Here is a 25,555-nt window from a genome sequence, read left to right as displayed (position 1 = left end):
TCTGTTACTTGAAAGGAAAATCCTCCTTGTTTATCAGCTCTGTATCATATTATCCAGCCACACTTCATCTTGTCCCCCTTTCTGCCTCTTTCTCTTGTGCCCACCTCTCTTTTATACTTGCTCCTTTCATTCTGTGAACCCCTCTCTCCATGGTTTCATCTGGCTTTATATGATAAGTTGGAAGAAGTAAGAAATTCTGAATCAGAAATTCTTAGATCCTAATACTCTCCTCTCTCATTTGATGTGTAATCTTGGAAAAATGAGTAAATTTTATGAGTCTCAGTGTCTTCTATGAAACAAGATAAATATTGACTTTGTAGGGTTGTTATGAGATTTGGTATATCACAGAATTGCATGAGGAGCATTTAGAATATCTGTTTTTAGCCAGGGATTCTAACTCAGCAGTTTTGGGATTGAACCCAAGTATCGTGGATTTCAAAATAGCTTTGTAGATTTTTCTACAAAGTTTGGTACAAAGTTAACGGATCAGCGCTTTAAATAGCAATCGTTTATTTATTAACAGATGTTTACTTAGTGCTGACTGTGTACCTGACTTGCACATAATTCGCACAAAAAGCTTACGAGGTAGGTATCTTTATTTTCCCCATTTTGAGAATACAAAAAGTGAAGCAATGAAAGCTTAAGCCTTTTACCCAATATCACACAACTCGCAAGTGGGGAACTGGAATTGTAATCCAGATAGTCTGGCTCTACAGTCTATGCTCTTAACATACTATTGAGATGTCAGGAGGCAAAGAAAAATGAATAGAGAACCATATCTAGGAAGTGAAATATTTCTAAGACAAAGAGGCCTAACCCATATACCTAAGCTTCCTCCATCTAGTTCTTAACCAATTTTCCATTTAAGTTTTCTGAGAGGGGCAAAAGCGCTTCCTCTGCTCTAGCTAGGAGTACACCAGCTCTATAGAAAATTTCTATCCAAACAGGAAAGGCCAAGTGAGGAATAATTCCATAAAACTCAGTTCCAGTGTCATCAATCCTTCTTTACCAGTTGAGGGCACAAAATAATATTGTATTATATTATTATTCAAATTATAATAATTTTCAGATCCAATCTTCTAACAAAATCTTTTACTTACAAAGACCTCAAAATTTTCTTTGTTCTTCTACTGCTGCCTAGTGACCTAGGAAAGAAAGTAAAATGTCCTCCACCCCCACCTTCCCCCAACTTCTCCCTTCTTCTCCCACACCCCCACTGTGCCTCCAAACCTAGCCAATGTATACAGTGTTGACTGGGCACACCTGTCACTTGGTCTGGATTCTTAGCTCAGGTGGAGACCTGAGGCTACTGACAAACCAGGGAAAGAAAGTCATTTGATGCAAGGACTATTCACTAAAGCTTTTGGCTCCATTGTGGGGCACCTCACCCCAGATCCACACCAAAGCAAGAAAGTAGGCTTAGGCGGTCAATGTTGTAGCTCTTTAATGACAAGGTGGTACACACTCACTGACTGTTAAAGCAGTTCTGGGGCTGCAAGGCAGTCTAAAACTGCCTTTCAACCATCCAACAGTATATGCAGTTTCCAATCCACAAGTTTTATCTCTTCTTTCTTCACAGTGATCTTTTCTTAGTGGCATCATTACTCTTCCCCAGTTGTAGACAATGTCAAATCTTTTTCAATCAATTCCAACGTGTGAATTCTATCTTGTATGAATATAAAAGGCACTAAGCCATTTATTTTTTTCTTCCTATGTGGTCTCTGCTTTATATAAAAATTGACTCTTCCCCTTTATATAGAAATGCTTTATATACAAAGGAACTCTTCCCCTAAGATACATAGAGCTTACAGGGTATGTAATCTTTAAGCTCTATGTATCAGGGGTATGGATGAAAGTTTGTAGAATTCTAACCAGAATCATGATTCTGGGTTTGTAAAAATATACATTTTTTATTCACAACTGGCTCTTCCTCATTCATAACTCCCAAGTCACATTTTCTCTGGGGGCAATTGTGTACACATATGTGCATTCCTGTAACAATAGACCATTCAGGCAATATTCCCAGAACACAGGTAGAATGTCTGCCCCAAATGTAAATGACTGATTTCATGTCTAAAATCCAGAAACAACAGCTCCTCCTAAATGGAATTTTCTTTATTAAAACAAAACATTAAAGTTTCACTTCAACAGGGATTCCATTTTACAAAGAAATGCTGAAATAAAATACCTGGTGAGACTCATCATCTTTTAACTTTGCTTCATTCATTCATTCAACAAACATATTGTTGCTGGGTTCTTTACTAATCTTTAGGGCAGCAAATATGAACAATAAACTGTCTTTCAAGGAGCACACAACACAGGGAACAAAATAAATAGGTACATGAAATTCAATCTGATAAATGTAGGGATAGAGATATTAACTACTGTTATTTAGTCAATAGAAGTGTTAACTACCCTAGTTTAGGGAAATCGAAGAAGAGAACGTCTATTTTTGTTTTAAAAAGTTAAAAATTACTGAAGAAATTTAGGCTTTTAAAGCTGACATATTCACCATCCGGGTTGAGCAGATATAAACATTATTGTCGTATTTGCTTTGTATTTTTAATGGATATATTATATGTTTATTTAAAGTCCCTTTTGATCTCTTTAAAATATTTTCTCCATCCTTCATCAGAATTTACCTTTATAATGGATTTGGTGTTATCACTTTCCATTCATATATTTACATATTGCACCATACACTTATAGCCCTAATCAATATGTGATATAGATATATGTGATATAGCTCTGTGTGTTTTTGATATAATCTATAAATGGTATCAGACTGTACTTAAGTTTCTACATATTGCTTCTACACTCAGCATTTTGCTTTTTGGGATGTATTCATAGTGATAACTATGGGCTAATGCATTGATTTTAATTTTTATATAAAAGTATTCTAAGATATGAATCTACCACTTTTATTTATCTTTTCTGACATTGAAAAATATTCTAGTTGTTTCTAATTTTTTGGTCTGACAAATGATGTTGCAATGAACATTCTAAGAATAAGACAGATAAAAAGGTGCGTTTGTGCATATGTACATATGTGTGTGTGAGTGCATGTGTATATGTATATGTGTATGACACACCCAGCAGAAAAGACAAAAAGCACTAAGCTTTGTGCAGGATATAAATGGTGGTTTGGTGATCCTGACACATAAAACATGAGGCCGAGGATGCCGAAAGATGTCACTGGACAGACCATGAGTGGCTGCTTCATGTGGTACAAAGTAGCCTTGACTTTCCCTCTGAGGCTGATGAGGAACGTTGAGGAGTAAATAAAATGGATTTTAAAATAAATCACCCTGTTTCCTGTGTGAAGCATGGATTCTAGGGGAATAAACTGAAAGTAGGGAAAGGAACTAGAGGCAGTGAACAAGAGAAGAATAGTTGAAGACTTAAAAGGGACCCAAGACTTGAACTATTTTACAGTTAAATTTTACAAAAATGATACCAGGTTGGATGGGTGATGAATCTGAGTGAGAATCAGGAAGAGAGGAGTTGAATGTCCATGCTGCCAAATAAGATCCTGCATGATGGGGAAATGGGTTTAGGTGACAATGCAGTGAAGTCTGTTCTGCATATGCAGTTTTAGAGCAGTTAATTCTCAAACCTGGCTTCACATTAGACTCGTTTGGAAGAACATTTAAAATATCCCAATCCTCAGCCTTCACTGCCAAGAAAAACTCATCACCCCAGATCAATTAATGTGAATCTTTTTTTCTGTGAACTCTGCAGAGAAGTAATTAATGTGAATATAATATGAATCTCAGATGTTGTTTGCAGGCATCAGTTCCCTTTGGAATTCTAATGTGTATTCACAATTAACAACCACTTATTAAGAGCGGTGTGTCTGTGTGTGTGTGTGTGAGAGAGAGAGAGACAGAGAGAGAGACTATCTATGCAGCAAACCATTAGATGTGTGAATCTAAAGATCAATGAAAAGGGTGGGGTCAACATTAGGTTGATGCTAAAACAAAAAATCCAACGAGAAAACTTCTGGAGAGAGTCTCAAATGAGAAGATCCATCATATACATGGAGAACCCTGTGGAATATCAAGCTGATGTGTCTGATGAAGGAAGAGGACTTTATTAGGAAACAAGAAGGAACATTTAGAAAAATAAGAAGCAAAGCAATTAAGTCACCATTAACAAAGAGAAAGTCATCAACAGTGACTCATAATCCAATATGTAAGAATGGAAAAGTATTTGTTGTATTTTATAATTAGGAGGTCACTAATGATTTCATTATGAAGTGGTTCACTGGAGTGGTGAGTTCAGAAATCAGAGTGCAATTGAAGAGGAATTAAAGGTCAGGAAGTGAAAATGGCAAGTTTACAATGGCAAGTTTATTTTGAGAATTTTGTACAATACAGGGAGGAGAGAAATTAAATTGTGTCCAAAGTAGAGGTGAGTTCAAAGAGGAACTATTAGAGAGAACACTATAAAAGATGCAGGTGACAGAGTGTCTGACTAAGAAACTAATAAGCAAGACTTGGAGACGATGCAGGATGCCAGTTCAAGACCCTAGGTAAATGAGCTGATCTTGAACAGGGGGAAGAACCAACTGTTCTAAAGCTAGAGGAAGAAAGTGAGGATAATTACACAGCATTCTACTTTTCTAGGCAAAATACTAGTAGTTGAATTGTAACTTGAGAGAGACTCCTCTATTTTCTACCTCAGGGGAAATGAGTAATCAAAAATAGGGTTTTTTCTTTCTGAATAGACTGTTTATGCCATCCCTTATTTCACATAAAGTGGTTGGCTGCAGTTATCACTATGACTAGGGCTATAAATGGCCCGTGCTATTTTCACTTCTGTGTTGGCTAAGTAAGCACCCTTTTTGTTATTTCAGAATCAGAAATGTTAAGAAGGAATATAAAGGAAAATCTGGAAAAGTGGAAGCATTGAAAGGTAAAGAAAAACATTGAAAAATATCATTCTTTCACTTATTTCTTTATTATAAAAAAGGGAAACATTTAATGTGAAAAAATTTGAAATATGTAGATAAGCAAAAGAAAAAAGAATATAAATAACCTAACGCTATCACTTGGACATTAATCATGATTAAGAATATGCTGTAAAATTCTTCCAGATATTTCATGAATCTATTAATTTATAAAAGTGGTATCATACAATGAAAGATGTAATTTCTCTTTGTTTTTAAAGATTAATCTGCTATGAACAATATTTTATATATTGTCACTGTGAGGAAAGAACATCTAGACTGAAATCTGATAAAGGTTTTATACTAGCCGGTGAATTTACATAGTTTATATGTACTGGTGAGGTTAACTAAAGCAAGATGAGTAAAACCATTGACTATGAATTAAATTTCACAAGTCAATATCCTATAACAAACCTGTTATAATTTGAAATGAAAAAACACATTTTGATACAAAATATTCTAACATACAGTTTTCTATAACAGACATTTAAGCAAACATCAAAGTGAGTAGCTAGATTTCATGGAGGACTATTTACTTTTATTAAAAATAATTTTTAGGAGGGATAAAAGTGATTTTTATAAAAGACAGAAGCCTTAAAAGCTGAAAAAGAAGAGCCATGAACCTTCCAGAAGTGTAGAGTTCTCCGACCATTGTGTTTATATTGCGTGTATTTTCTAATAAATACAGCATCCTCTAATTCAGTCTTATTCATTGCTTTTAGATTAGGTCTTTGAGAATTTAATGTATTTGTATGAGCAATTTTATTCTCTCTCTAGGTTTCTCTCATCAAATACCATCTAGAGCTGTGATTTCTTTCTTTAATGTTAGCTCAGGAGATACTGAAATAATTTTAAATTGATTACTTAAAGTTTTGGAGCACATTTTGAACTACCTTTGTACTCATCAAGTCATGAATTTCTTTTTGTCTAAACAAAAAACTTCTTTAAGAATTTTGTTCATTTTAAAAATAGCAGCACCTTAAAAAATTAAAAGCATTGGACATCAACACATTAAAAATATGATTATGAATTCAAACCAAGTATAGCTGCTCTTTGGGAAATCAGGGAAGAAGTTGCATTCCCTTAGCCTCCTCTTCCTTCCTCATGGAGTTAGTTTCTGGAGCACATCTGCAACACCTTTGGGACACACTTTTGAAATCTTTTATCTATGGCCTACTTTTCAGAAGCTAAGTACCATTCCATTATATGGATACCACGACTAACTTATTAACACACCAATGTGTGAGATTCAATTTGTTTCCAATTTTTAGTGTAATAAAAAATACTAGAATGAACAGCCTTGTTCAATCTTTGTAAATGTCATAAATTGTTTCTTGAATATAAATTTCTAGAAGCAGAATTATTCAAAGGAAGCATACTTTCAAGATTCTTGATTCATATTTCAAATTATTTCCCTCTAAAATCATAAAAAGTCATACTCCCACAAGCAATACATAATGAATAATAATGACAACGACAACAATAGCAATAAACACTTAGATTTCATTGAGGACTTGGTGTGTGCGGGAAACTATGCTAAGTGATTTACATGTACCATTTTACATTTAGGCCTGTGAAAGACATGTTAATATATCTCTCACTTTGCAGATGACAAAACTGAGGCTTCTATTTAATTTTTCCAGTTACTGTGGGTCAGTCCCAACAGCCAGTATCACTTCCCTCTTACCCTGGAAAACACCGTATACTTTGCATTTAAAAATTACAGGCCAGGCATGGTGGCTCACATCTGTAAATCCCGAAGTGGGTGTATTGCTTAAACTCAGGAGTTTGAAACCAGCCTGGGCAACATGGCAAAACCCTGTCTCTACTAAAAATACAAAAATTAGCCAAGTGTGGTGGCGTGGGCCAATAGTCTCAGCTACAGGAGGCAGACGTGGGAGAATTGCTTAAGCGTGGGAGATTGAGGCTGCAGTGAGCTGTGATTGCTCCACTGCACTCCAGTCTAGGTGGCAGAATGAGATCCTGTAACAAAAAAAAAAAAAATTACAAACATAAAATTTGTTAATGTATTCGTTTAGTTGTCCCAATATTATTTATTAAATAAACCATCTTTCTAATAAATTTGAAAGGTCATTTTATTAATCTTTATTTTTATATTTTCTTTGGTCCATATTAGACTTCTGTTCCATTGGTCACTATATCCTGCACCAGTAACATATTATTTTAATTATTATAGTTCTGTCACATATTATTTTGGCAATTAGGAAAATATTGATCATTGTGTATTTTAAAGTATTGAAATGCTGAGAAATATGCCACTAAACTAAATAGCCTTGTTCTATGTTGGGACCAGGCCTGTCTAATGCCTTTCTGTTTATACTGTTAATAATTTGTTAACAATTTGTTCTAAAAATAGGCTTGCTCTTTGACATATATGAAGGTCAAATCACGGCAATCCTGGGTCACAGTGGAGCTGGCAAATCTTCACTGCTAAATATTCTTAATGGATTGTCTGTTCCAACAGAAGGTGAGTAAAAAGAAATTTCTCAAAGGCAAGATGTCTTATAATAGAATGAGGTCAAGCATATGCCTCTCATTTTAAATTTTAAATTTGATGGCTTAAGAGAAATAATGTTTATCTAAAGTTGTTTCCAAGAGCTACATAATTTTGAATACACTTCATATTTCTGCAATTTTATAAAAATTATTATCTTTATTCCATTGTGTGATATTTCAGGGTAAATGTGCAGTTCTATAAGCATATGTTTGTAACAAGAATAATTAGTAGTTCACAAATTGTGTTCACATATATGCAGTTCTATAAGCATATATTTATGTCAAGAATAATTAGTAGTTCACAAATCATTTTAGACATTTGTGAACATATGCCAATATTTTCTTAAATGAGATCTATGAATATTAATAGAATGTATTATCTTGCCAATTTTATTTTTAACTTCTATTCTTAGGATCAGTTACCATCTATAATAAAAATCTCTCTGAAATGCAAGACTTGGAGGAAATCAGAAAGATAACTGGCATCTGTCCTCAATTCAATGTTCAATTTGACATACTCACCGTGAAGGAAAACCTCAGCCTGTTTGCTAAAATAAAAGGGATTCATCTAAAGGAAGTGGAACAAGAGGTAGGAGGGCATGCTTGGATTAACTGACCTGCCAATCACTTACCAAATTAAATCATGACCACAGAATTCTCTTCAATGATTTATTTGCCCTGTTATGAATAAAATTTAGGCAAAGAGGTCCCATAACAAATATCGACTGCTTTAATGAGTGGTTAAAATTGCATAATATGAATCATTTTGGATTTTATTTTTATTTTTTATTATACTTTAGGGTACATGTGCACAACGTGCAGGTTAGTTACATATGTATACATGTGCCATGTTGGTGTGATGCACCCAGTAACTCGTCATTTAACATTAGGTATATCTCCTAATGCTATCCCTCTCCCCTCCCCCCACCCCACAACAGGCCCCCATGTGTGATGTTCCCCTTCCTGTGTCCATGTGTTCTCATTGTTCAATTCCCACCTATGAGTGAGAACATGCGGTGTTTGGTTTTTTGTCCTTGCAATAGTTTGCTGAGAATGATGGTTTCCAGCTTCATCCATGTCCCTACAAAGGACATGAACTCATCATTTTTTATGGGCTGCGTAGCATTCCATGGTATATATGTGCCACATTTTCTTAATCCAGTCTATCATTGTTGGACATTTGGGTTGGTTTCAAGTGTTGCTATTGTGAATAGTGCCACAATAAACATACGTGTGCATGTGTCTTTATAGCAGCATGATTTATAATCCTTTGGGTATATAGCCAGTAATGGGATGGCTGGGTCAAATGGTATTTCTAGTTCTAGATCCCTGAGGAGTTGCCACACTGACTTCCACAATGGTTGAACTAGTTTACAGTCCCACCAACAGTGTAAAAGTGTTCCTCTTTCTCCACATCCTCTCCAGCACCTGTTGTTTCCTGACTTTTTGATGATCGCCATACTAACTGGTGTGAGGTGGTATCTCATTGTGGTTTTGATTTGCATTTCTCTGATGGCCAGTGATGATGAGCATTTTTTCATGTGTCTTTTGGCTGCATAAATGTCTTCTTCATTTTGGATTTTAAAAGTTGTGTATTTTCTCATATAGGTACAACGAATATTATTGGAATTGGACATGCAAAACATTCAAGATAACCTTGCTAAACATTTAAGTGAAGGACAGAAAAGAAAGCTGACTTTTGGGATTACCATTTTAGGAGATCCTCAAGTAAGTGAGATTATGCATGGGGAAGGAAGCAGGTCGAATGTCTGCAAAATGTCAAGTTCTTTTACCACTAAAAGTGGTAGAGCTTTCATTGTAATGCATCAAGAGAGAACCTGCTATGTTTAACTATAAGTAGAAGTATATTGGAGAAAAATGGCTGGATGGTTATTATTTTATGGTATTTATTGTTTTTCATGCTATCTTCTGGATACAGTTAATGTGAAAGAGAGACATATTTTATATATCTTCATTCTCTGTAGATTTTGCTCTTAGATGAACCAACTACTGGATTGGATCCCTTTTCCAGAGATCAAGTGTGGAGCCTCCTGAGAGAGCGTAGAGCAGATCATGTGATCCTTTTCAGTACCCAGTCCATGGATGAGGCTGACATCCTGGCTGGTAATTGTTGGTTTTATCTCAGTGTTACCATGATGCAATTGGGGAATTTAGAAGCGAGGTCTATTCCCAGGGTAAGAGCCCTGCTCTCATTATGGTGATGTTCCTACATTCTATAGCAGTCAGGAGGACGACAGGAGTCTAGTTCCACTGTGGAATTCCTTTCTGGTTGTACATTTGCTAGGTAGTGACAACTAATGAAAAATTCTGATTACCTTTTTTTTAGATCAGCTATCAATTAATTTAAACATTCAAATCTTTTTTTATATATATTTAATTGAAAAATAGACACTTATTCTTTAGCATCAGAGTATACAGTATACCATGTAATTTATGTGGTTTTTTTTTCAGAAAGTATTGGAAGGTGCAGATAGACTGGTGTTCATGAGCTTATTTTATTTTAAATTTAATTTATTTGTATAAATTTAATGAGTACAAGTACTGTTTTGTTACATGGATATATTATGTAGTGGTGAAGTCCAGGCTTCTGGTGTATTCATCACCAAATAATATACATTGTACCCATTAAGTAATTTCTCATTCCCCATCCCCCTCTGACTCTCTCACCCTTCCGAGTCTTCAGTGTCTATTACTCCACACTGTGTGTCCATGTGTACCTATTTTTTAGCTCTCACTTATAAATGAGAACATGCAGTATTTGACTTTCTGTTTCTGTGTTGTTTCACTTATGATAATAGACTCCAGTTCCATCCATGTTGCTGCAAAAGACATGGTTTCATTCTCTTTTATGGCTGAATAATATCATGAGTTCATTTTAAATGCATCGATTTTAATATGTATTTCAAATGTTAAAATGCACACTAGATCTAGTTATACCCTGTTGAATACTTCTCCTTTGCACTTCTGAGCCTTGGCTCCTCATCTTTCTTTACTAGAGAAAGAAGAAATGACCCCCAATATCTTTTCTCCCTTGATTTCTTTCATTCAGATAGAAAAGTGATCATGTCCAATGGGAGACTGAAGTGTGCAGGTTCTTCTGTCTTTTTGAAAAGAAGGTGGGGTCTTGGATATCACCTAAGGTAAAGACTTTGGGAATAGATTGGATTTATGTGTTTGCAATACTGGTATATGAAAAAGGTGGACAATTATGAAACAGAACTGGCCTCGTGCTTCATCTCTACCATACTGGATTGATCAGTGTTTCCTGAATACTTTTCATACTTTCCTTCCTCCTGTGTCTTTACAATGTTAATCATTGGCAACATTTCAACATGATAAACCAAGCCTGACTTTTCACAGCAAGACTACTTCATGTGCCACTTTTCTAGGTAGCTGTTCTGTGCAGCCTAAACCTCTACCTGCTTCCTACCCACATTTTCCTCAGCTGATCCATAGAATTCTGAAATATGTTTTCATTCTTTCATAGGGCAAAAAGGCAAATAATTTCAGAAGCCAGTATCAACAAGGAGAGAATCTAGGGGCAGAAAGTAATGATAACTGTGGCTAACAAAAAAGTGTATATATTAGTCTGTTCTCATGCTGCTAATGACATACCCGAGACTGGGTAATATATAAAGGAAAGAGATCTAATTGACTCACAGTTCGGCGTGGCTGAGTAGGCCTCAGGAAACTTAGAATCATGGCAGAAGGGAAAGCAAACACGCCCTTCTTCACATGGCGGCAGCAAGGACAGATGCAGACTGAAGGCAGGGGAAAGCCCCTTATAAAACCATCATATCTCATGAGAACTCACTATCATGAGAACAGCATGAGGGTAACTGCCTATGATTCAGTTACCTCCCACTGGGTCCCTCCTATGACATGTGGGAATTATGGGAACTACAATTCAAGATGACATTTGGGTGGGGACACAGCCAAACCATATTGGTGTATATCCAGGCTAAAATAATTGTTTAAAATAACCCTATGGCCAAACAAAGCATGCATGTGGGCCAGATTTTCTCTACTAGCTAATGATATGGTCTGGTATAATAATTATTTTCCCTAAGAAGTCTCTTCTTCCTAACATTCTCACCTTCCTACATTTATCTATAACTATACATATAAAACTCTATATAGTTCCATTTACATTATATATTTGTTTGTATATTTTGTAATTGTTCTGAGCTTATACATTTTCCATATATAGATTATAAAATTTTCAAACTGATAGATTACTATCATGTTAGTATTTACTCATCTTTTTGTTCCATAAAGCCAAGTAAAGTTGTGCTCAACAGCTAGGTGTTCAATTAAAGCTCTTCTTTTGTGATAGTGGTGGAGAAAATGCAAATGACTTATCTTTTCTTTTAAATATTAGTTTACATAGGAATGAAATATGTAACCCAGAACAAATAACATCCTTCATTACTCATCACATCCCCGATGCTAAATTAAAAACAGAAAACAAAGAAAAGCTTGTATATACTTTGCCACTGGAAAGGACAAATACATTTCCAGGTAACTCAACTATGATTACAATGAAATGAAATATGGGAAAAATGTTCACATTATTATTAAAATAATTTTCTTTGTCCAATGAATTTAGACTTTTTCTTAGTTTTGGCCACCTGAGAAGCAGAACTCAAGAGGAAGGATTGAGTGCCACTGATTTATTGGGTAGTTGCTTCGTGGAAGCACCAGCAGATAATGGGGACAGGAGAGAGGGAAGGGAAGGCAGCCAGGGAAGTCTGAATTCTGGAGCAGATTACTGTGGTAGGCAATTGAGGTGCAATGCCCACGTGAGGGAAATAAATGAAGTAAGTGGGCTCAGCGTTTTGTCACCAGAGGGGTGAGTAAGCTGGGGTTCTTACCCACTGTTCCCTATCCATTGTTGATTAAGGGATGCCTACGAGAGCATTAACTTTCTCATCCTTCTGGCTTACTCTGAACATGAGCTTAGAATACTTCCAAGTACAGAAAAAGGACCTCAGGTAGGTGTTTTTAATAAGCAGATTTACCGTGTACAGGTGAATGCAGAAGAGGTGTTGGTGGGGCATAAAGGTTTCTGCTACAGGTTTCTCTTTGTAAGGTAGCCCCCCATTATTCACAAGGAATAGATAGTTCCAAGATCTCCAGTTCATGTCTGAAACCGTGGATAGAACCAAACCTAATTGCCATCGATCGGAAAACATTTCTGTTCATGTCTTCCACCTACACACTGAATGCCTTTTCCATCTTAACTAAGCACTTAACACGCATTGTGGCTGTAACTTTTGCAGTTTGAGGTGCAACAGCAAAAGTAGCATGAATTTCTTCTGCCTTCTTCACAATTTCACAGACAGAAGATTCATTCTTACGTTAGATCTTAGCATCAGCATAAGATTTTTTTTTTTCCTTGTTGAGAACTTTCACCTTTTCACTTACAGGAAGCATTTTATGGCTTTTCTTTGGCATATCCAAATTGCCAGCATCATTACTCTTGCACTTTGGGAACCTTATTAGGTAAAATAGGGGTGCCTTGAACTGCAATACCGTGACAGTTGCTCTGATATCCCAGAGGGCTACTAAGTGACAGGTGGGTATAGCACGGTTCTGCTGGACAGGGGATGATTCACGTCCTGAGCCTGAGCAAGATGGAGTGTGATGGCGAAGGATTTCATCACACTGCTTACAAGGGCACACAACTGAAAACTTATGAATTATTTCTGGAATTTTCCATTTTATGTTTTTAGACAGCAGTTGATGGTGGATAATTGAAACTGTGGAAAATGAAACTGTAGATAAGGCAGGATTACTCTATTTTAATTGTGCATGTACTATTTTGCAGAGAAAAACAACTTACATAGTCTACAAAAGTGTTCAACCCTCGGTTCCCTGCCAACTGGGTAGCAGCACCCATTCAGACTTTGTTTGATAAGCAATCCTAAAGATTACTAGCTCTTTGTGTAATGTTTTCTACGTGTTAGGCACTGTTCTAATGGTTTCATATATATTAACTCCTTTAGTTCTCACAACTGTTCTTTCTATGAGATGGGTGCTATAACTTGCCCTATCTTACAAATGAGGAAATATATTTCAGTCTCTTGATTTAAACAGCTTCCCTTTGGTTTAAACATTTAGTTTGTTAAAGGTATAACTCCCTATAGACCTACCTTAAATAAGCTCTCTTGCATAATTCGGTTTCATTAGGCAAATACTCAGGAATTCCCAGATTTTAGCTTCACTCCCCAATGTGGCAGCTCTCTATGTCCTTGTAGTAGCATAGAAGATGGTGTTCTTCTCAGATCAGTGGACTATGCCATGTTATTTTGTTCTTGGACTAAGGCCCTGTGAGGTGCAACTGGTCCATTTTCATTTTTGGTCAGAGATGGAGAATAAGGAATTATATGTTGGTACCACCACTGGAATATGTTACTTTGCCAGAGTCTCTAGTGTTGATCTCCTGGCCCATGGCAGCCTCTTTACACAGACCCAAGGCCTCTGCTGTCTAATGGCATGCTTATGTCCATTTCCGTACATGGGACTCCCAGGTCCATTGCTGCCATGTGCGGGTCATAGGGAAACACAGTGTTTGCTACAGTCTCATCCACCTCTTTCCTCTCAATAATGTCATTAGCCCATCCTCCCACCCAAACTAGAAAGTAGCATCTAAGAGTCTTCTAGAATCCTGCAGTCTCATGCAAGTATCTCCATAGAAGAGTTACCCAATAAATGTGTACTGGGAAACTATTATATAAATGGCACTGCTCCAGGAACTAGAAATACCACATTAAATAAGAGATATGTGTCTCTACTCTCATGGAGCCTACATCTAACTAGATAGGGAAAAGTAGACACACAAAATACACAAAATTTTTCAACAATTGTACACTAAAATAATAAACAAGGCCAGTGAGTTAGAGTGATGACTGGTGTCTGGCTGAGGTTTATATAGAGTGGTCACTGAAGGCCACAAGAAGAAAATGGTCAAGAGCACTCCAAGTCAAGGGGAAAGGAGAATGGCTGGAGGGCAATGAGTGAGGGAGCAGAATGGCAAATGGAGGTGGGTAAGGCTGTGTGGATAGATGGAGACAGGCTCTTTTGGAGCCTCAGAGGTTGTGTTATTGACTTTAAGTTTTATTTAAAATGCATTGAGAAAGCATTGAAAGACTTATACAGAGAGAAGACCCAGAATATAGGTAGAGATATACGTGGGTTTGTAGTGTGGAGGTGAGAAGATAATGGTCTTTCTGATTGTTCAGATTTCTGCAGAGAAATCTGCAGGAAGCTCATAAACTGAGAATGGAAGATGAAGTGAGGCAGTTTGAGGATGGAGGAAGAGGTCTTCCTTAGTCATTTCAGAGAAGGAGAGCATTCTCATGAAATTTTGCTTTTGACTACTGTGATACTCCAAGGACATAATTTTCTTAACAATATTATGTATTGTCTTTTAAATAAGTATTAATTTACTTGGTTTAGTTCTCAATGTGGTTTTCCAAAGTATCTATTCATATTTTTTTGCCTTAGATCTTTTCAGTGATCTGGATAAGTGTTCTGACCAGGGAGTGACAGGTTATGACATTTCCATGTCAACTCTAAATGAAGTCTTTATGAAACTGGAAGGACAGTCAACTATCGAACAAGGTAAAGCCATTTGTATAATTCACAGAAAACCAATTCCCAAATGATCATGTGTCAATTTAGTATTTATAATTTCTTATGGGTGATTGACACTAAGAAATGTGATTTCATTCCAAATTTGGCTCTGCTGTTTGAGATGGGCTGTCATTATTTCTTAGCGTCATTACTAAGACTGATCACAGATCCCTTCATGGCATCTACCAAGTTTCCTTTTGGAAACTATTTCCTATCCTCAGATGTTCCCTGCTTCTTAGATACCTTCAGGCTGTGAAAGGCTCTTAATTAGGGGAATGAGGTCTGAACAGATTTTTAAAAAATAAAAATTGCTGTAAGCTTGTTAATATACAAAATTCCACTAAAGTCTTAGTGGGGAGAATTCTCAGTATCCACTCTTGTATATTTTAATGGGTGATAATAATCATTGTCATTATGGAGCTCCTCTTATGCCAGACACTTAGATTAATGTATGGCTATACATTGATATATATGCCTTCAACATTATCTTTCCTATAATAACCTTTCCAAGAAGTGTCATTGGCACTGGTTTACAAATGAGAAAATCAGACCTATGAGCAGTTAAGTGATTTTCCCCAATCACAGATGTAAGATACATGTACAGATATGGTAGTTCAGAGCTGATGATCTTTCCCCTATACTACTAAATGATTGATACCTTAGTAGTAGATATTTAGGTGTAATGATTGGCTATTTTTATGCAGAAGATTTTTTAAAAATCCCTCAGAGGAATGATACTCTTGGGAATTTCTTTGCTTTTCAAAGATTGGGCACAATGAGATCACCATTTTTGTGAATTATTCTTTTGGTATGAATTCAGCGTATTTTCTCACTGAGTATAGAATATGGACATCATAACATGTTTCTTATATTGTTTGCACTGTAACCACAAGCAATCTAAAATTTTGTTTTATTTAAAATTTTAATTTTTTATCACCATTGGCAATTATAAAACTTAACTATAGAAAGAAAATATAGATGGCAGTGGTGAAGTATAAACAATAAATATTGAAAAATGTCTAAATAATTCCTTTGAATTGGTTATAAAAATAAAAACAAATGTAAAACTTTTTTTTTTTTTTTTGAGATGGAGTCTTGCTCTGTCTCCTAGGCTGGAGTGCAGTGGCACAATCTCGGCTCACAGCAACCTCCCCCTCCCAGGTTCAAGCGATTCTCCTACCTCAGCCTCCTGAGGAGCTGGGATTACAGGCACCTGCCACCACGCCCAGCTAAGTTTTGTATTTTTAGTAGAGACAGGGTTTAGCCATGTTGGCCAGGTTGGTCTTGAAATCCTGACCTCAGGTGATCCACCCACCTTGGCCTCCCAGAGTACTGGGATTACAGGCATAAGCCACCATGCCTGGCCATGTAATACTATTTTTAATATTACTAAGGAAAATCTGTGATGCCTCCAGGATGGCATTAATATTATAATATGTGTGTTTGTGTATGTGTGTGTTTATAGATTTCGAGCAAGTGGAGATGATAAGAGACTCAGAAAGCCTCAATGAAATGGAGCTGGCTCACTCTTCCTTCTCTGAAATGCAGACAGCTGTGAGTGACATGGGCCTCTGGAGAATGCAAGTCTTTGCCATGGCACGGCTCCGTTTCTTAAAGTTAAAACGTCAAACTAAAGTGTTATTGACCCTGTGAGTAGGAGAGTACTGTGGTTTTGTTAGATCATGAATTTCAAAAGAGGTTCAAACCAGAAGATAATTTAAAACTAGAACACAATATCTGACATTTCTGCCACGGGGTGGATAAATTCAGCATTTAATTTTTCTGACAGTGGGAATACCTGTATGTTCACACTCGATTAAGCTTATACGTGCAGGTGTGTTTTGTTTTCATGGTTTGATAACCTGGTGTTTATATAGTAATGCCTTCTGGTACTGTGTAGCATGCTAGGGTATTATCTTCAGAATTTTAGCACCTAGAATCATGATTGGCATAAGGCAGGCTTGGCACTCAACAAATACTTGTGGAATGTCTTACTAAATAAATAAAATTCCTGGAGATTAATATGCTAATTTTTCTTTATTGTTTAGATTATTGATATTTGGAATCGCAATATTCCCTTTGATTGTTGAAAATATAATGTATGCTATGTTAAATGAAAGGATCGATTGGGAATTTAAAAACGAATTGTATTTTCTCTCTCCTGGACAACTTCCCCAGGAACCCCGTACCAGCCTGTTGATCATCAATAACACAGGTGAAAAGAAAAATAAAATTTAAATCCAGAAATAAGTTATTTTTATTGTTGAATAGCACAGGAGGTGGGGGGGGAAAGTAAATCATAAGAGAAGAAAATGGGTATTTAAACTTCATTTATAGAAAACACCTTATGAGGAACAGTGCAGATTTACTCTGATTTTGGAGATGACAGGGATGATGAGGACAAGAGAAAAAGAACTTGGGTCACTGTATAACCTGGAAGAGTAAAGACGTCTCTCTACCTGACTACCCTAAGCTATTACGTGACAAATAAACTTCTATATTGGCACACCCGTTCTATTTTGAGATCCCTTTGTTACACAGCAGCCTAACCTATACCACAAAGACAATACACACTGGTTACCATGTGAAGATGTCCTATCTAATCCCCATGCCCCTTCATTAAGTACAAGATACAGGAAGATGCCTTATTTTGTTATCCCAAACAATGGGTAATTGGTTTTGTTTTTGTTTTGTTTTGAGACAGAGTCTTGCTCTGTCACCCAGGCTGGAGTGCAGTGGTGTGATCTCGGTTCAATGCAACCTCCACCTCCCACGTTCAAGCGATTCTCCTGCCTCAGCCTCCCGAGTAGCTGGGATTACAGGCACGTGCCATCACGTCTGACTAATTTTTTTTTTTTTTTGTATTTTTAGTAGAGATGGGGTTTTGCCATGTTGGCCAGGCTGTGTTGAACTCCTGGCCTCAAGTGATCTGCCCTCCTTGGCCTCCCAAAGTGCTGGGATTATAGGTGTGAGCCACTGCACCCGGCTAGTAATTGTTTTTTTTTTTTTTTTTTTTTTTTTCCTAACCGCTTAATTAACTTTGAAGAAGGAACTTTTATGTTAGTACCTCAGATGTTAAAACAAACAAACAAACAAAGAAACAAAAAAAAAATCACAATAAGAGTCTTCCCTTGCTGAGTTCCTCATTCATTTGATTTTCCCATGGATCTGCGATTCAGGCCTGCGGTGTATGCTCTTTAAACAAAGACAGTCTTTCCCTTTCCGTTTCTCATTCTTGTTTTCCATTTGGGTTTTGGAAAGTAAATTTTATTCACCTCACTACCTTAAATGCTAATTGTATGTTTAATTTCTGAGATCTAGAAAGGTTTCTTTACCTATGAGCTCATAAGATAAGTAAATTAGGTCTCTCTTTTCCTCTTTGGTCACTCTTGAGGGCAGTGGGCTTGTGTTAATTAATATATTTATTTTGTCTCTGTACTTAGGTATTTTATGGTTTAAGTTTGAAGCTTCTGTGCCATTTTGCTCCTCTTTTCTCAAAATCTGCCAATTATTGGTAACACGTTTATCTTTTAATGTGAGCATCCCTGTCTGCCTAGGTGAATGTGGGTCGCCATATGGCATTGCACCTCAAGTGACTGTGGAGGTGGAGTGGGGTGTGTGGCTGCTCAAGGTGCATGGAAAGCTTATTTTCTATGTGCATGTTCCTGTATCACTTGGTTGGGGGATCCTAATTCATCTAAGGTTTGGCCTTATTTTTCCAATCCCAGAGCCCACTATAAACTCCCATTTCAAAGGCAAAAAAAAAAAAAAAAAAAAAAGTCCTTCTTTTCCTCTTATTCATTCCATCTTGCTCAAATTATTGTCTGCAGTTACTTCAGGTTTGCCCAGCTGTGCTCCTCAGATAAGGTCTCTTAGTAAGTAAATATGGGACTGTTACCCTGGGGACAACTGCGGCTACTGTGTGTTCTGTGTGGAACGTGGGGAGGGGCCTGACGGGTTATCTTTTCCCAGGTATAGGTCACGACCCTGACTATAGCTTCAGAGCATACCTTACCCCCTTGCATTCATCCACTCTGAGTTCAGGTATCCTGGAAATTGGTTTTACCTTCAGCTGCTTGCTCTGGTGTGCTCTAGGCTGTGAATTTTTCTCAGCTCGTATTTCACGGTCAGACGTTCTCATCTGCTTTCTTCTTCAGGGTCATATCTAAAAGTTTGATCTGATGATGGCATCCTTTTTCATTTCCTAAGAAAGATTATATTTATACAACATACATGTATGGAATATGTACGTAAATGTTTAGAATAAAGTAAAACATATGTATGTGTTATACAGACACATATATATTTACTTGTCCATTATTTGGAAGAACAAGGAAGAGAGAAGAGTGTTATCATTGGCTGTTTTAGGCTGGACAATCTGAAGTACTCCTCATAAAATTATTATATCTCCACAGATTATTCAATTCAAATGTTGTTGTTGTTGTTTACCAAAAGTCATACAATAGAATTAGCTTATTTTTATGATTACATGTTAATTTGCATTAAACAGATTTATAAAGCTAATTCATTGTGGTATAAGATTTGCTAAATAGAAGATGGTACAGTGTGGGTCAATATTATTATTGTGATACCCAAAGAAAGACATTTATACATAGTATTCCATAAATATTAACTTTAATTATGTATATGACTTATTTTAAAAGTTTGATATGTATTTTCTTACTTTTCTATGGCCTTCTCTTATTAACTTCATATTAGAATCAAATATTGAAGATTTTATAAAATCACTGAAGCATCAAAATATACTTTTGGAAGTAGATGACTTTGAAAACAGAAATGGTACTGATGGCCTCTCATACAATGGAGCTATCATAGTTTCTGGTAAACAAAAGGTATGTTTGCCTTTTTGCTTTTATGAAAAAAACAAAAAGTACTACATTTTAGCTGTTTTAAAACTGCAGAAATTAAAGCTAGTATACAGCAACTTGACTCAGAAAAACATTCTGGGTTGTTATTTAATAAACTGTGAAGTTTACCTAAGTTTTTGTAAAACATTTTCTATCTTAGTTTTGTTTTGAATTAGATAACTTTTACATTTGAAAGGATCTAAATTTAATTGTACTGTTTAAACTCAATAAAAATATTATAGCTTATAATTATCAACCAATATAATTATGGATTTAAGGAATTTTATTCAGTAGCTAACTACCTGAATAAAGTTTGTTTTTATATATTGAGAAAATACATTAAATACTATAATATCTACACGAAATACCTGAAAAAAAGTATTCTCAGTCTGCTACCTTAGCATATGTCGATTTGGGTAAAAGAGTCAAGCCATAGAGATTCATTAGAGAACAAGACTATTGAAAATACTTTTTTTGAGGCAGAGTCTTGCTGTGTTACCCAGGCTGGAGCTCAGTGGCAGTATCTTGGCTCACTACACCTCTGCCTCCCATGTTCCAGTGACTCCTGCCTCAGCCTCCAGAGTAGCTGGAATTACAAGCAGGCACCACCATGCCCAGCTAATTTTTGAATATTTGGTAGAGAGTGGGTTTCATCATGTTGGCCAGGCTGGTCTGGAACTCCTGACCTTGGGTGATCCTCCCGCCTTGGCCTCCCAAAATGCTGGGATTACAGGCATAAGCCACCGTGCTCGGTTTAAAAATACATCTTAATGTTAAGAACTCTTCAGTCTTATTTGCATTCTAATAAAAGCAAGGGGCCTAATTAAGTGAAGCTACCTCTTTATTTCATGCTACAAAGTAAATTTTTAAAAAAGAAAAGCCTTTGAAGTTGTATTACTGAATTCCGTTCTACATAAACTAAATATGCTATAAAAAATGTAATCGCTTTGTGCCAGTTTTGGGAAATTACTTCGTCAGCTACTACGTTACATACCTCACATATTTACTACATGAACTAGTGGTAAGATTTAAACAATAAACCTTCTAATAGATTAATGAACATTTTCCTAAACATGAAGTACATAAATATAAAGATTGCTTTAGGAAGTGGGGAAATGCTTCTTTGGCAGGGTAAGGATGAATATTTAATGAACTCCATGCTTATCTCCTATCCAGAAGGCCAGCATTCCTTTGCTGCTGCTGCTTCTTTTTTTTTTTTTTTTTTTTTTTTTGAGACAGAGTCTCGCTCTGTCACCCAGGCTGGAGTGCAGTGGTGTGATCTTGGCTCACTACAACCTCTGCCTTCTGAGTTTAAGTGATTCTTCTGCCTCAGCCTTCCAAGTAGCTGGGATTACAGATGTGTGTCACCACACCTGGCTAATTTTTGTATTTTTTAGTAAACATGGGGTTTTGCTATGTTGGCCAGGCTAGTCTCAAACTCCTGACCTCAAGTGATCTGCCCGCCTTGGCCTCCCAAAGTGCTAGGATTACAGGTGTGAGCCACCATGCCCAATCTTCCTTTGCTTCTTCATCATAAACTGACAGCATCTCCTTGTCAGGGAGACTTTTAAACTCTACTAACTGAAATTTCCCCATCAGCAAAATGGAGACAAAATTATCTAAAATTAGTAATATAAATAAAAATTCATATTGATTGTATGCTGACTCTGTGCTAGAGCTTAATGTACATGAATAGAGTGTCATTTAAGCCCTATAACAACCCATTTAGTATTTCCTTTTCATAGATGAGGAAGGTAAAGCTCAGAAAGTTTAGTTCACTTGAAGATGGACACACAACAAGCATGTGGCACTGTTAGGATCTTTTATACATAAACCTTGCCTTTGTTCTTTAAGAATTTAGCATTAACATTATATATTTGTTTCTGTTTTAAGGATTATAGATTTTCAGTTGTGTGTAATACCAAGAGATTGCACTGTTTTCCAATTCTTATGAATATTATCAGCAATGGGCTACTTCGAATGTTTAATCATACACAACATATTCGAATTGAGTCAAGCCCATTTCCTCTTGTAAGTATTGGATTTACTGAGTCTAAACAATTAAGAATTGGGCAAATAGCCTATGTTTTCTCTCTTTAGCTTTTAAATATCCATAAGTGATTGTTAAGCCTGAAAATTATTATTTTATCCTAATATTTTAAATGGGTTATAGCAAACAAAACAGGATTTTTTTTTCCTGCCAAGTTATCAGATAATTATCGTGAGGGAATACTTTTCAATATTTTGTCAGTCTTCTAGGCAATGTTTTGAAAAGTTGTACATACTTGATTGTGGAAGTGTATGAGAAAGAGAAACAGAAAAAAGAAAACACTGACTTGGAAATCAGGAGAACTTGTAACCCTGGTTACATATAAATCTATTATAATTAGTTAGTGGACCCTCCATTGACTAAATGTGTAGTAGACAGACTAATATGAAGGAGAATCTGCCAGTTCTGGGGCTATCTGTTGATTTATTTATTCACCTACTCATAGTTGCTCTATGTTGTGAGGGAGCCTAATACACACAGGCTGCATTGGATTCTGTGTCAGTTGGCTATAGTCTGGCTTCAGACAGTTTGGACACCAGAAAGCAGTGGTGGGAGACAGAAGAGCAGAGGACCCCCTACATTGGGCTCCAGTCACATCACCTCCTTCTGCTGTTCCTGAAGCCCAGAAGCAACAATAGCTTGCTTCTCACTTCACCATCCTTGTGGGATGCTCATCACCCACCTAACCATGTCATAAGGAATTGCACTCTAAGAACTTAACGTAGTCATGGTTTTCTGGGTAGACCCTGCCTGATACCAACAGGGGTGTCTCAAAGCTGACTCCAACTGTTTCACACCAGAAGTCTGAAACATCAAGAAGCAGGATTAGAAATGAAGCCATCCAAAGGGAAGTCCATTTTGTGACAAAAGTGTGAAGCTCAGTTTTGGCTTCACTGAATCAGTGGTGCTGGGAGTATATGTAAGCACAGGTTTTCTGTAAGCCATGGGAACAATGGGGATGAAATATACAGTACTTGAGATGTTCGTGACAGACACATACCTCCGTGAGTTGAGTATGACCGACTGATCACGTAAACAGGTCTGCTGCACAGGATGACTCGAGGGAAGGGATGTCTGAAGGGAATTCTCCAGAAAGTGGAACCAGAGGAGTAGCAGAAAGAGACAGTGATTACCCTTCCTCTTTGGAAGGATAGCAGCATGAACCTGTCTCACTGCAGAATTATTTTGAGACAGGCTTATGCTGCTATCCTTCAAAAGAACACATCCACCCAGCTACTGAGGTTTCCATCTCTGGGTTTGCTCAGAAAGACATGCTGCTCAGGCCTGAATTATGTGTTCATCAAAGGTCCTAACTTCTGAATTATTAGCTTCCTAATGCCATTGTGTTTGCTCAGGATCAAAATGGACTGAAGCCCATAGCTACTCTATTAGAAACCTGTTCCCCACTCCCACTTCCCCATGGCACACACCTTTCCTCCCTCATTCCTATGATGAAAAACAGAATTTATAGACATAGCCCTCAAAGTCTTAAATAAAGTTAAATAATTGTGGAATTATTTTGAGACAGGCTCATGCTGCTATCCTCTAATTATATCCATGAGGTGGTCCTAGATGCTGCTAGAGTGTCCACTTGGCCTAGCCTCAAGTGGATGCTGATTTGGGGGTGGTGATTTAAAGTTCCTTTCCCTGAAGTTAAGACAAGCAGCAACAAGTTTTCTTCTTGGTTCTGTGCTTCAGAACACATCCACCCAGCTACTGAGGTTTCCATCTCTGGGTTTGCTCAGAAAGACGTGCTACTCAGGCCTGAATTATATGTTCATCAGAGGTCCTAACTTCTGAATTATTGTTTTTTTGTTGTGGTAATAATACATGATATAAAATTGACCATTTTAGCTGTTTGCAAGTGTACAGTTGAGTAGTATTAAGTATATTCACATTGTTGTGAAATGCATCTCCAGAACTTTGCCATCTTGCGGAATTGAAACTCGATGCCAATTAGCTTTCCCCCTCCCCCATCCCCTGGAAATGACCATCCTATTTTGTTTCTATGAATATTACTAGTTTAGAAACCTTATATAAGTGGAATATTTGTCTTTTTGTAACTGGTTTATTTCACTTAGCATATTTTCCAGGTTCGTCTATGTTGTAGCATGTGACAGGATTTCCTTCTTTTTTTTTTTTTTTTTTTTTTGAGACCGAGTTTTGTTCTTGTTGCTCAGGCTGCAGTGCAGTGGGGCGATCTCTGCTCACTGCAACCTCTGCCTCCCAGATTCAAGCGATTCTCCTGCCTCGGCCTCCCAAGTTGCTGGGATTACAGACATTTACCACCACACCTGGCTGATTTTGTATTTTTAGTAGAGACGGGGTTTCACCATGTTGGTCAGGCTGGTTCAGACTCCTGACCTCAAGTGATCCTTTTTAAGGTTGAATAGTATCCATTGTTTGTATATACATACACATTTTGTTAATCCATTAATTTGGACTTTTGGGTTGCTTCCACTTGTGAGTATTGTTGGTATGAATATGAATGTGAGGGTATCTCTTCGAGAGCTTGCTTTCAATTCTTTTGGAAATATCCCCAGAAGTAGGTCCTAAATGACTTTTGACTTCTCTTTGTTCTTTGAGTTGAAGATCAGAGTCACTTTCCCTCCCACCTCCGTGCCTAGATGGTAATGAGCTACACCTTTACTTTGATTTTTCAACATTTCAAAAGGTGCATTTTTGTGGCTATAATTATTTGTTTCATTTAACAAATATTCACTAGTTTAAGCTACCCTTTATATTTTCAGAGCCACATAGGACTCTGGACTGGGTTGCCGGATGGTTCCTTTTTCTTATTTTTGGTTCTATGTAGCATTTCTCCTTATATCACCATGGGCAGCATCAGTGATTACAAGGTAAGAAAAAGCAGGGAAAAGAAGAAATTTCAGGAATTTCAATATCTGTATTTTGAATGCTATGTGTTCAAAATGTTTTCTTCTGACAAAAACATTTGAATGTACGTTTAATTTAGATATTGTAGCTAAACCTTATTCTTGGCAAGTCAGATAATTTACTTCTAAAAACTCAAAATGCTTTTTATTCCAAAGTCACCTGAAAAGTACAGTGATTTTTCAGAGACTCCAATTAGTCTAAACCTTCAAAGGGAAATATTATAAATCTTTTGACCACATTATTTCCCAACCACAAGAAGGAAATCATTGATGTTGAAAATCAAAGGCCAAATTTAAGACTTGAATTCCTTTTCCACTCTGGAAATTGCAATTTTATGTTATATTTGTATTCGATTATGCCCATTATTCAGACAAAGCAGTTAAATCTATCAATGTTCACCATCCGGAGCCAGAAACTCTCCAAGATGTTTAGGTAAAGGTAAATGTATTATGTCCTCCAGGTCACAAAATAATACTTTTTTTTTTTTTTTTTTGAGATGGAGTCTCACTCTGTTGCCCAGGCTGGAGTGCAATGGTGCAATCTCGGTTCACTGCAACCTCCGCCTCCCAGGTTCAAGCAGTTCTTCTGCCTCAGCCTCCCGAGTAGATGGGATTA

General features: G+C 36.8%; 1 protein-coding gene across 5 annotated transcripts in view; it reads left to right on the top strand.

The window, feature by feature from the left end:
- The window catches only part of ABCA6 (ATP binding cassette subfamily A member 6), an 89,837-nt gene that overhangs the window by 28,718 nt on the left and 35,564 nt on the right, over positions 1-25,555 (top strand). For all 5 annotated transcript variants that reach the window (XM_063599362.1, XM_063599361.1, XM_055101723.2 and 2 more), the window contains 13 exons: positions 4,859-4,917; positions 7,329-7,439; positions 7,882-8,057; positions 9,077-9,196; positions 9,454-9,592; positions 10,539-10,629; positions 11,871-12,010; positions 14,999-15,115; positions 16,593-16,776; positions 17,176-17,342; positions 19,847-19,980; positions 21,889-22,026; positions 24,796-24,903. In XM_063599362.1, coding sequence (XP_063455432.1) covers positions 4,859-4,917; positions 7,329-7,439; positions 7,882-8,057; positions 9,077-9,196; positions 9,454-9,592; positions 10,539-10,629; positions 11,871-12,010; positions 14,999-15,115; positions 16,593-16,776; positions 17,176-17,342; positions 19,847-19,980; positions 21,889-22,026; positions 24,796-24,903 — 1,684 coding nt within the window. The remainder of the gene's footprint in view (positions 1-4,858; positions 4,918-7,328; positions 7,440-7,881; positions 8,058-9,076; positions 9,197-9,453; positions 9,593-10,538; positions 10,630-11,870; positions 12,011-14,998; positions 15,116-16,592; positions 16,777-17,175; positions 17,343-19,846; positions 19,981-21,888; positions 22,027-24,795; positions 24,904-25,555) is intronic.

This window comes from Pan paniscus, chromosome 19 (genome assembly GCF_029289425.2).
Source record: "Pan paniscus chromosome 19, NHGRI_mPanPan1-v2.0_pri, whole genome shotgun sequence".
NCBI lineage: Eukaryota > Metazoa > Chordata > Mammalia > Primates > Hominidae > Pan > Pan paniscus.
Note: the sequence above shows the minus strand (reverse complement) of the source record. Positions and strands in the feature narration are given on the sequence as shown.